At 40.5% G+C, this 12965-nt stretch overlaps 1 protein-coding gene across 1 annotated transcript in view; it reads left to right on the forward strand.

Annotated features, from left to right (window-relative positions):
- Window positions 1-201: 201 nt before the first annotated feature.
- LOC307252934 (NACHT, LRR and PYD domains-containing protein 3-like) overlaps window positions 202-12965 on the forward strand; it is a gene marked incomplete at both ends in the record, with an annotated part of 35934 nt that continues 23170 nt past the window's right edge. The window contains 2 exons of the mRNA XM_080030756.1: window positions 202-213; window positions 709-848. Of these exons, the coding sequence (XP_079886882.1) occupies window positions 202-213; window positions 709-848 (152 nt within the window). The remainder of the gene's footprint in view (window positions 214-708; window positions 849-12965) is intronic.

Consider the following 12965-nt stretch of genomic DNA (forward strand, 5'->3'; position numbering starts at 1 on the left):
CTATAAGTAAGTGTACTGCTGGGATAATAAAGTGCACTCAATGTAAGTGCACTTACGTGAGTGCGCGATTTCAGACACAGCAATGGACACCGTATTGAAACATGGCGCCCATTCATTCCTATGAAAGCTGCTCATTGGCGCAGAGAAGCAACAAGGAAGCTGCCATACTGCTTTCATGAGAGCCTGGCACGCCCCTAAAGCATGACGCTCAGGGTACGTTTCATTCTCGAGCAGTGTAACGTTATAATATGTCCGTGCATTAAGCTAAGCGGGACGAGCACAGTTGCATTGTTTATTGACCATGGAAGTATAAATTACTAATCCCCGATGATTCTCTATATGTAATCTTTAAATTACAGCCCATCGTTGTAAAGTAATATAGTGATAAACGAAGATTCCTCCCGCCATCGGAGGCCGGGCCGGCCGAAGCAACGGTTGCTTCACTACGACTCCATTTAGCGGCTATACGCCTAACGGCTAAAACTGAAAATAAAACTGCTATAAAACGCTTTCGGTGGCGTTTTGAAAAGCGAAAACTTCCATTCTATTAGAACATGGTCTAAAGAAAAGTATGAGACTTTGATTGATATCCAGAAAAATTTAGCAGAGATACATTCTTGTTTGACGAAACTATATTGGGAATGAATGGGGCTGGCTCCCTATGATCTCCATTTTGTTTTACGGACCCAAGACAAATTTCCTTAACAGGACAATAAAGTTTACCCTGACCCTGACCCTGACCTGACCCAGACAGTCAAAGCGTGTAATACCAGGCGTGGCTACCTGGCCATGCTGGCTGCTCGGAAAAGGCACAGTCCTGGGGGCCTGGACGAGACTACAAGGGAAATGTGGGCGGGGCCTAGGAGGAATGCAAGCGCAGTGCATTGTGGTAGTAGGAGGATTTCTGACTTTAGAGTTAGAGACAGCCAGAGAGACCATAAAAACACTCTTTTTGCTGTTTCTCAGGCTAGGATGAACCGATTTCTAAAATGTTTGCACATTTAGACTATATAGGAGTATAAAGTTCAATACACCTTCATGTTTCTACCGGGGGAATAATTCTTTATGTTATCTGTAGGTAAGGATTGTGCTTTGGTCAAAGGACCATTTGATTTTGTCTAGATATTGATCCTGAAACATAAATGCTCCATCGCTACACCAACAGTATCCAGTACAGTGTTCTCTCAAAATGTAGACATTTGTCTCATGGAGAATTTTATTTAATCTACAACCACAAAACCAGTGACTGGTCTGTGTTCTGCCTATGTGATTGCACGTGTATGTGCATGCATACCTTAGTGTTAACCTCTGGTAATAATGTGAACAGTGTGTGCATAAAGATGGTTATTTGTTATCATCTAGTGGACAATTATGTTTACTACAGACAGACAAGTGTTCAAGAGTTGACTACTTTTTAGGGCTGTCGCCGTGAAGTAATTCCCCCTGCGGTGATTCAGGGTGGCCCAATACCGCAGTACCATGACTTGGCATCTGCCCACAGTGTCAAAACCACTATACTGGTTGGCTAACTGTGGTTTAAATGTGCTTTATTGGGCAGCAAACTTGCCTTACCTGTAAATATTTGGAGTATCGCCAAGAGAAGGATAAGAGACACTAGACCGAACAATACAGACAAGCTGAAGGCTATTATTGATGTATCATTCTTGATTTTTGTGAATTATTTGATCATCTAAATCAAACAATTGGAAACCTGGTTCTCTTCTCAAGGTATTCTTAATATAGCCTATACTGTATGTTCACTTAGGGATTGTATTTAGGATCTTGTCTGACACTTGGTGTTCCTGGTACCCTGTACTGATACTTGGTTGTCAGCTTGGTAAAACTCCAGCCCAGGGCTAGACTTCGATGGACTGTTGGGCTCCTACCACCAGCATTTTCAAAAACTGTTAAAAGCCTATATGCATCACTAATTTTGTGCATTTTTCAAAATGAGTCTCAAAACCTCAGAGAGAACAGGGTTAAGCTTATGTCAAGTGTTTAAGATTATAAATTGGTTGCAGATACAAAAACTTTTTTCCAGCAGTGCTCTACTTCACTATCAGCAGGCTACTTATATTTGTGTGTGGGCGTGTTTGCTTTAAGCAAGGCTCTGGTTTGCTCTTGTGCTATCGGGACTCATTAAAATCTTCTTGGTTCATTAACAGGGGAAACAACTGAATAACTGCGATTACATACATCTTTTTGAAACCTACACAGCATGCATGCAATGGCACCCTTAACATACACACAGGTGTGCATGCAAACACCCATTCATCATTTTGACAATCCATTGATGGTCACACACACACCTACACACTTGAGCAGACCCCTGTTGCTAATGTTCAGTTCCACAGACTGTTTTCACAAGGCTGTAATGGATGACTTCATTAGCGCTGAAGAACAGGGCCGGCTATTTTACACTCCCTCAGTTGACCAAAAATGGGCCGGCCCTCTTACAATACCAAAAGCTTTCAACAGAGTCACTTTACCTCACAAACTATATGCACACAATGTTTCCCGCTCTCTTAATATCACCCTTGCATTTATAAAACATCAATATTTAAAATCTTTTGTGAAATGAATAAGAAAAAGACGCAAATAAGTGGTCTTCCTTCTGTAATCTTATTCAATAAACAGGCACAAATACAAGTCAAATTCATGAGAATTAGATGGTGAAGTAAAGATGAAGATGGTAGAAGTTAAATGTACTATGCTTTATACAAATAAGCGGCAAATGACATCTCCTGTCAGCATCTGAGTGTTCAGTAAGAGCAGGTGTTGACAGTGAGGCATATAGGTCTGAGAAAGAAATAGAAAGAGTGTAAAATGAGGGTATGAGAGTGTGCATGTATTAGCCTTGGCACAACTGCCTGTAACATAATACTGTTTCCAGAAAAAGGGCACACAGAAGTGAAGTGTGGGTTTGTATACTTTGGCTCTTCTTTAGAATCGCTGATGGACAGATGAAATGATTTATTTAGTATAAATTTCATCAATGGTCTCAATGACCATGCTGCAGACGTATGGACGGGGGTTTAGGATAAGAGGACAAAGAGAGGGGGGGAGGATTTTCTGATGGAAAATTTAGGAAAACAAAAGTAGGAAAATGATGAAGGAAGAGAAGCGAGGTGGACTGTTAGCAGGGTGTTCTGTCTTTCCATATCTCTTTCCTTTACCCCTTTAATTTGTCTCCCCCCTAATCACTGCAGCTAAGTGGGTTTCTGTTGTTAATATTGGAGATTAGATATGAGAAGGTGCTTGGCTGGCCAACTGTGTTTTCAGACTTAATATTTGGCTCCAACTGATGAGGGGAAAAAATAAATGTCCAGAGGGGATTGGGACTGGTATAGGTTTATGGTCTTGTGTATAAAGTAGATAATGATAGTCCATAGGAAATAGTGGACACATGACTTCATTACAAAGGAGGATTAGATGAAGAAAATAGTTCGAAACAGATTGACAGAAAAACAGGCAGCAAAGAAGAAGGAGGTGTCTATTTATATGTCAACCCATTCAGGCTGTATCTTCCCCCATACACACAGCATCAGACTTTTGGCAAAGCAAGTCCTCTCCACCATTGGGAGAGGATGCAGGAGGGACAGAATGGTTATATGTTCAGTTATTCTGTCATACATGTCATCACATGCCATCTGTTATTGTTCAGTTCATCCATCAAGAGTCTGTCAACCAAACAAACAGATGCAGGAAATGACATGTTAAGTTCATGTGTGGCCATACATATCTGGACCGCTAAAACATTCCAGGAGCTCATAATTCTTATCAACTCTCTGTTTGGTATGGATCCTCTCTAAGCAGGTGTGGTCGTTGAGGGAAAACAAAAAATGTCAGGAAGACCTTCGAAGGAGGCAAAGAGTAAAGGTGAGCAGGAGGTGAGGAGCGATGGATGGGACAAACTAAGGTGAAAGAGAAAAAAAAGGGCAGACGACTGTACGGATGTGACCTCTCTGAGGGAGGACTTCAACTGCTGTTTGCCACTGGAGGGGTCAAAGGTCAGGTGTCCGGCCTTTGGGGAAATGATCACGCACTGTGTCCTCATGACTCATCATGGCAGCTCATAATGAAGTGTATGTGTGTGTGTAGTATTCCCAAATGCGTTTATTAGTGGGCTTGTTCATGACTGTGCAGAGCCGTTTCCCTACTGATGAATGGAAGGCACTTTCCTTTGGAGTTGAAAGGTTAAATTCTTTCACTGGAAACATTTAGACACCCAAACTTCCTTTAGGCACACCTGGGAACCCTGCGCGTGCACACACGCACACACACACCGAAGACATACACACACATACAAGGTGAGCAGAGCAGCCTGCTAGAACACAGTCCAGCTTAATAATGTCATGTGCATGAGTAAATCCACATAGCATTCTCAGTGAGCTTCTTATTTGGTGCATAACAGTGTGACAGGGTTAGTGCTACATACTAGCTCATTAAGTGCACTCTGACAGAGATGGCTGTACTAGGGCCTGTGAAACTTCCCCCCTTCCCATATGAAAACAATAAAAACAGCCTAGTTCTCTAAAACCTCTTCATCTGATACTGGTGCCTATAACACACTCTTTATCACAAACCTTTATCGTACACTCTCTCTCTCTCTCTATTGGTTTTCCATCGATTTTGATGATGAGTGCTATTTTAACCTTTTTGTAAAATTTGAAATAAACAAACACATGAAGTTTAGACCTGCTACTTGAATCATCCAAATTAGGAAAGAGAATTAATGAAGTCAAAAGAAAGTCCCCATAAGGATATTGAAGATGGTGTGTGTGTGTGTTTGTGTGTATTTGTGTGTGTATTTGTGTGTGTGTTTATGTGCAGTTTCCAGGTCAATGCCGATAAACAAACCACGTTCTCTCCTCTAACAGCATGTGACAGGTGAGGAGTGAAGCGTCTCTAACAGCCATCGACCCAGTTAACTGGGACAGGTCTCACCTCGTCCTATAACTCTCTCTCTCTTTCACTTCTGTCACCTGCATCAAGTGCTCTATTTCTGTCCTGTTTTTTATATATATACACACACCTCTCTTTTTCCTCTCAGCTGCTGTGAAACATAGAAATTCAGTTTGAAAGAGTGGGAGGAGGCAACAGGATTATATTCAAATACAATAATGTTTATTGCCAATGAGTTTAACATTAAAACTACAACTCTTTACATATTATTCCTAAACTACATGTTCACTTGGATTGCCAAATACAGCAGTGATGCATGATAACACCCTTCATGATTTCAAGGCATTCTCTATGTTTTTGTCTCCAAAATGTGGAAAACCTATAGTCTTGTAGGTGACATTCAGTTCAACCACCAGCAGTGCTTGTATGTGTCATGTTGATGTCTCTGCGCAAAGTCAATGAGACTGTGGAATGTCAGGCTGATGTGCAGTCTGATTCTGATTCCAAAGTGAAGGCCTTCTTTGTCCCTACATATCACACACACACACACACACACACACACACACTATACCAGTCAACTATAGGAGAAGATAACAGCAGGCATACCATTCTGATGGCTGCCAGGTCTTCTGTCACTGCTGGAGAATTAGGGAGGGGGGAGGGGGGGGGGGGTTTAACTGCCGGTGAAAGAGAGACAAGGAAAGGATTATTAACAAACACAGGAGAAAATAAAACCCAGACAGAGACATGAATGACATGAGAAAGGAAGGAGAGTTAATGATGTGAGCAGAGATATTATGCAATTAAGCTTCTGGCTAATTTATATAAACCTATCCTGTCAGTCAACCGCAGTCTGGTTGTCAGGCTCATCTTGCCTGCTCACCTGTCTGGGAGTTAGACTGTGTTGGTCTCTCTCACACACACTCCCTTAAAATGATCTCAAACCCCGGTCTGTCTTCAGCATGTTGCAAAGGATCTTCCATCTTCCCATCATTCAAGACTTGCCAGGTCTTAATTACAGTGTGTGAAACTTTCTCACAAGAAAAATTAGCTTTTAGAAATAAATAAGTATTTAAGAATATGTGTGAGTGTCGGTTAAATACATTTTAATTTACACCTGTACACCATATAATAGTTTAGTGTAAAAACAACGTTAGGTTCTAATTAAGCAGAATGTATGGATACACTTTTTAATACGATTTGTTCAAAAAATGTCACTTTGAAATGAATAAAACTCAGATATTTAAATCATGTTTGTAAGCCTGTTAGAATAGTTTACAAAGGGCAGTATTGTTATTAATGAACACTGAATGAATAACAGAAACCAATACCCGGCATCTGGATTTATTTTTATTTTGATAAAAAACAGATTATGCACATGAATGAAAAACAAAATACATACTCATCCCTCTCTTCCTTTCTGTTGAACATGTTGGACAGAACAGCTGATAACATGATAGAAACAAGTCCGTCTTTAAGTTGAATCTTAAATCCCTGCTCGTTCATCAATCTTGATCCCTTAAGCCCCTCTCTCACCTCTGGCCAAGGCACGAGCAGTGAATTATCACACAACACCACACTTCACACAGCCCAACACGGCCTTGAACTCTTCTCTAAGCTTAGTGCTGTCAGCAGCCTTAAAAAATATGGCTACACACAATATTTTAGCTTGCCTTAAACAGATTGTAAGCTGATTACAGTTCTCTTTTAAATGAAAGAGATGATAAGCTGATAAGAGGAGCCCACACCATATTGGTATTACACTTTTATTTCCAACATGCAGACTATTGATGATCTGTAATGAATGACATAATAGGCTACAATTCTCAAAGATGATTGCTTATCGCTTGATAGGGTTTTTGTTTTGCTAAACAAAATTAATTAGTGGGGAGCTTGAAAGGAAAAGGAAAAGAAAATGTTGATCAACACAAGTTGCAAACCTTGATAGGGAATGTATAATTTAAACTAGAAATGGCTGCAGTGACTTGAAGCACAAAACACAATGTTAATATGTTGACATTAAACAATCTTTCTTGTACCAAAACCAAACAGTTTTTGTTAACAGAAGTCAGACATAGTGCTAAACTGTATTACATCATTTTAATTTCTAGGACACTGAGTAATCTATTTGTAGCTGACAAAAACATGCACAAAGTTGCTCTCTATACATCTCTGTGATTTATGTATAACGATTCAGAGGGTGTCAGCTCATGTTTTCAAACTTTTTGTCACTCTGCTGAGATAAACTCGCCCCACCGGAAGAGTCTGTCCTTTGTGGCATCCCGTGTGTCTATCAGCAGGGAGCCACATCCATACATACGTGTTTTATGTTGCTTTGTGTTGCAGGCTGTGGCCCCCTACTGTCACATTAACCAAACCTAACCCACAGGAAGGAGCGCTTGACATGAGAATAAAGAAAATGAAAGCAATGGGGCCGAGACGGAAGTCACAGAGCTGGACAAAGAATACAGACGGTGGGAGAGACGAGAGAAAGGGAAAGAGAAGCACTGTGTGAACATAGATTAAGGGGATTATACCATCATCTGACTTTTGATTAAAATCCCTGGGAGATTTATCCAGGAAATCAAACCCCTCACCAAAAAGTGATTATTTGTAGCCAATCATAGGTAACATGGGTCCATTTGGGCAGGTAGTGTTTGTAAAAGGTAGGTTATATGACACCATAATCACAGTCAGCTTCATCACATGACAAGATACCATCCCCAGTTGAAAGTACACTTTATAATAACCTCAATTTGGCAGGGCACACACAAACACTGTGACTGTTTGTCATTGTCATTGTTTAATATAATTTCCTGGTGTTCTTTGAGACATTGTCCAGCTGGGCCATTCATCAGTTAGGTTTATGCACCAGGGACATCTGTATTCTTCTTGTTTAGTTATAAGATTTCACAGGAACGTTTCATACGTCCCCTTACCCTGGGTTCAACATGGCCAAGGTCTGTCGTCAGGTTCTTTTCTATGGTAAATGTATTGATGTGGTGCACATGTTTCTGCATCTGGACTTCAGTATCAGACATTCAGAGAAGTGAATGCAGAGGGGATCAATTACTTCATAAATTGACGAATAAAAAAAGAAGAAAAATGTAGTTTCCATGTTCCATGATAACTTCTTGTGCACTTCGCTCTGTCTTGTGATCAACTTTATAGAAGCACAATAAAAATATATATGTGTTATGTGTGTCAGGCCAAAGGTTGATAACCAGATATAAAGAAGTAAAGAGAGAGAAAGAGGAGCGCGAAAAGGGAGGCGGGTAACGAGGGGTTCATTGAGCCACATGGGTAATTAAAAGACATTGAGTGGAGCAGTGAACAGGTGGTGACCATGTGTACACATGTGTACAGGCAGTGAGATCTCTCTATCTCACACACACAAAAAAACACACGTACACACTTCATTTCTGCCACACACACACACACACTGCAGTACAAAGCAAAGCACAGGTCTGCAGGGTCATGTGTGTGTCTGTCATTTTGTATGTTTGCATTGGTGTGTATGTGGACCTCTGGAGTGGGCACCCCCACTCCACGTGACAGTGAGATTGAAGAGGTTCTAAATTCCTACGTTTCTATGGTGAGTTTACTCAATTATTTACCTTTGTTGCCCCATGCTTTTATTCTGAAACACATACAGATTTTCAAAATGCCTAACATGCACAAAAACATCATCTGAGTTAGGTTGAAACGTATGTGAGTATGTGTGCCTGTCATTGATCATTCTTCATTGTAGGGTTGGTGAGTATGAATCACACTTTTAGACCCTGTTTCCACCTGGCATTAATATGTGGTTCTGAGGAATCCGATCGTTATATGTAAATGTAATATGCTTGTTCACACCTGGCCTTAACAATGCGTCTTCTATGCGCGTTTGCGATCCGGATTCGAATTCCCCGCGCTGTATGGAAATCAGCTCGTACATCATTTCCGCTTATACACTCCATCTTCAATGTTTTCTGTTTTCTGTTGTCTGTTTACCTGCAACGGTGCGCTTTTATGACGTGAATTGTCGCGTGAATGAGTACGCGTTTCCGCCCAGTCACTCGCCGCAGTTGAGTGGGCGGGGCCTAATGTGTATGAGATGCGCATACGCGTTTCCACTGTTAATGGGTATGTGGATAAGTGGTCTCAAACCACCTCCGAATGTGGATAATTTCAATGCGCATTGAGCGTGTTTCCACCTGTAGTTAGCGCGATCGGATCCTAAAAACCACATATTAATGCCAGGTGGAAACAGGGTCTTAGAGACAGAAGGATTGCACTCTCCATGCATACACAGGTACACAAACAAACACACACACATAAATACACAGAAACACTTGTGGGAACCCTTGTGGAAAGTATTACCGAGCCTCTAACCCACATCCTTAACCATCACAACGTCATACCCAACAACCACCCTTAACCTTAAATTGACATACAGTCAATCTAATGCTAAGCTTAAACCAAAACCAAGCCTTAACCGATGCAGTCATAAAACAGATAGTATGATACAATTGTCTTATATTTAGTCAATCTCTAACCTCTTTATGGTCTGACTGGGCACTTAAACTCACTTTGGTCCTCACAAAGTTAAAAGTACACATACATTCTCTGCAGTAACTTTTGTGTTTGGTTTCACTTAACCTCTCAATTTTTCAACTGGTCTTTGCACTCTGTGGCATGTGGCTCAGAGGCAGTTCAACCAACATTAGACTATCATTGAATATTAATGAAGCTGAACAGGCAAATGCTTTCATCCCTGTCCTTTTATGTGCAAATGCATGGTTTGTGTATATGCATCTGCGTATTTGTGCAGCCCATAAGCTAATATCATAGAGCATTTATGGTCACTATGTCATGTTAAAAAATAAACTGCCCTGGTTTCAGGAGGTATTTTCAGGAGGTGCTTAGAATAGCATGCTTATCATAGCGCTTGTGAGGGCTGCATGTTGGCCCTTCTAAATGCATATAAACAAACAAAAAACAAACAGATGTACAATGCACATTGCAATTGCAATCAAAGCAGAAAAGTGTGATTATCTTAACTGTTGCATTTTGCAGTCCACTCTAACAGTAAAAGGCATATGAGGTTGGATAAACTAGCAGGCGTAAAGATAACTGTGGTCTGAAAAGAAAAGGGCAGAAGACCCAAGGTTATTTTGATAACTGCCAGAATGCTATCATTCCTGCAATGACAATGACCATACAACATAAATAATATTCCTATGTTAAGCAACTGTTTACAACATGAACCATCATAGTTTAGTATTTCTATGATCAAATAAATTCAAAAGTGCGACTATTACTGAAATGTAAACCGAAACAACAAACGTAAACATCATTGTGGCAAAGAATGCGTTAGAGGCCATAAGGATTCCTCATCTGAGCACCGTAGATATAGTCAACCTGACTGTCTGTGCAACATATAATGGCAATCCATCATCTGATCGACCAATACTAAGGATGCTATCCCTCCTGCCGCTAGCATGGCTTAAAATTTACAATAACTAGATAACAGTTCAGAGCATAACAAATTAAGCTTAAATACGGAATAACTGGTCTCTGACATTGTTATCCATTATCTGTTCCCCGGATCACTGCTTTCTTTAACAAACAATGTTTGAATTAAATACTAGACACAACCAAGTAATATACAAAATCTGTTCAATATAAAATTGGAATAACTTGATATGTATGCTTGAGTGACGTTACCTGAAATAGTAGATGGTTAATCTTAGTATGTTAGTACAAATAATAATAACAATAATTCAATCCCTCATGCATTAGCATATACTGTACATATTGTCATCAAAAATTGTAGCCCAAAGATTTTTATTGGGTGGACCCAAAAGCAGAACAGAGCCCCCCAAGTGAAGAATTACAGGCAGAATGGCAGATGAGGACAAAGGGAAGCAGGTTGGATTGGCACAACCTTTCCATTTTATTTTCATTGGATAGATCATGGCAACACTCAACAATAGTTTATCATTAACTGCTGATTTTTTTTTATCTTTCCTTTCAAAGTTTTTTTTTATTAGATTGCAAAGTAGCAAAGCAACTGCAGTACAATGGATTACAACTTTTTCCCCTCCCCCCCCCCCGAACATACCCCACCCATATCCCACCCTCACACCCAATCAGAAACAATCCTGCATTAAGAAATTAGTACAAAAAAAATAATACATAATGTTAAAAATAGCAGAAACGAAACAGAAACACACATCAAACTAAAGAGGGGAGGTGGTAGCTACTCTTCAATTATTGTGGTCGGTTTCTTAAAGTAGTCTAGGAAGGGGCGCCATATTTTATGAAATTTAGTCTCAGATCCCTGGGTAGTGCAACGAATTTTCTCCAGATTCATACATGACATAATGTCTCTAATCCAATGTGAGTGGGAAGGAGGAGCAAGGTCTTTCCATTTAAGTAAGATAGCCCTACGAGCAAGTAATGAGGTGAAGGCCAGTACCTTTAGCTTCACTTTAGGCAAGCCTGAATTGGGAGCAATGCCAAAAATTGCAGTGAAAGGGTTGGGCTTAATTTGATGCTGAATTACTTCAGAAATTGTTTGAAAGACTGATGTCCAGAACTCAGTCAAGGTGGGACACAACCAGTACATGTGAAAGAGTGATGCCGGTGCGCTCTTACAGCTATCACAGGTCGGGTCTACATTGGGGAACATACGAGCTAATTTAGTTTTAGATATGTGGATACGATGTACTACTTTAAATTGCACAAGAGCATGTCGGGCGCACATGGAGGTAGAGTGTATCCGATCCAGGACTGAATCCAACATGAGATCTGTGAAGGCAGAGCCTAGGTCCTGCCCCCACAGGGTTCTTATAGCTGCTAAAGAGGGGCTATGCAACTTTGAAATAAGGTTGAAAAACACAGAATTTGAGCCTTTTAATGTGGGGTTTACAGAAAGAAACAAATCGACATGATTGGCTGGCGGTTTATAAGGGAATTGGGGAATTAACTTCTGAGTAAAATGCCTGATTTGCAGAAATCGGAAGAAATTTGTCTTTTCGATACCAAAATGTTTTGTCAATTGGGAAAAAATAGCAAATAGATCATTAATAAATAAATCACCCATGCATTTTAAGCCTTTTTTATGCCAGATCTTGAAAGCACCATCCACCGTCGAGGGAATAAATAAATGATTAGCTGCAATTGGGCTGAAAAGTGAAAAATTCTGCATTCCAAAATTCTTCCTAAATTGGGTCCAGATTCGAAGGGAGTGCTTAATCACGGGATTACTGTTGGGAATAGCCGAAGAGAGTGGAAGTGCGGCGCTTAAAGGCCTACTTCACCGGTTTGAATATGAAGGTGTATTGAATTCTGAGATCCTATGTAGTATAAATGTGTGAAAAAAATTGAAATCGGTTCATCCTAGCCTGAGAAAAGGCAGAAAAGAGTGTTTTTTTTAACCCTATATTTCTCTTTCTCGTGACATCACAGAAAGAGAAATATAGGGTTAAAAAAACTTACTTTGTAAATATTACTGTGATGTCTTTTACTGTGACATCACAGTAATATTTACAAAGTACAAGGGACGGAGACCGCGCTGATAAAGCTCAGCCATGACCCGCTTGTATTCAGCCCGCTGCTTCACGACCTCCGCGCTGTAGTCCTCGTAGAACCGGAGCTTGTGGCCGTGGTACTCCAGCTCGCCCTGTTTACGTGCCTCTTTCATGATCAGGTCTTTAGTCTGGTATCGGTGAAAGCGGATGACGACGGATCGCTGCTCTATGCTGTTCAAGCAGATCCGGAATGGAAGCCATTGAGCTAGCACCAACGTCCATGCTAACCACGCTGTCCGAGGACATATCTGACTCTGCCGAATATCTTTTTGCGTTTTTCTTGCTTTTAGGCATCTCTCCTAAACAGTATCAGTGTTACCGGCAACACAAGCACAAAAAAAATCGACGAGAATAGGGTTTAATCAGTTAGGTCTGAAATATTTTGTGGGAGCTATAGAGCGATCGTGCCTACCCCATGCTCTGTAACCCGGAAGTCGATTTTTTTTTTTTTTTTTTTTAAATATTTAATATACATATATT

This window comes from Ammodytes marinus (assembly GCF_949987685.1).
Source record: "Ammodytes marinus genome assembly, chromosome: 7".
NCBI classification, from domain to species: Eukaryota; Metazoa; Chordata; class Actinopteri; order Uranoscopiformes; family Ammodytidae; genus Ammodytes; species Ammodytes marinus.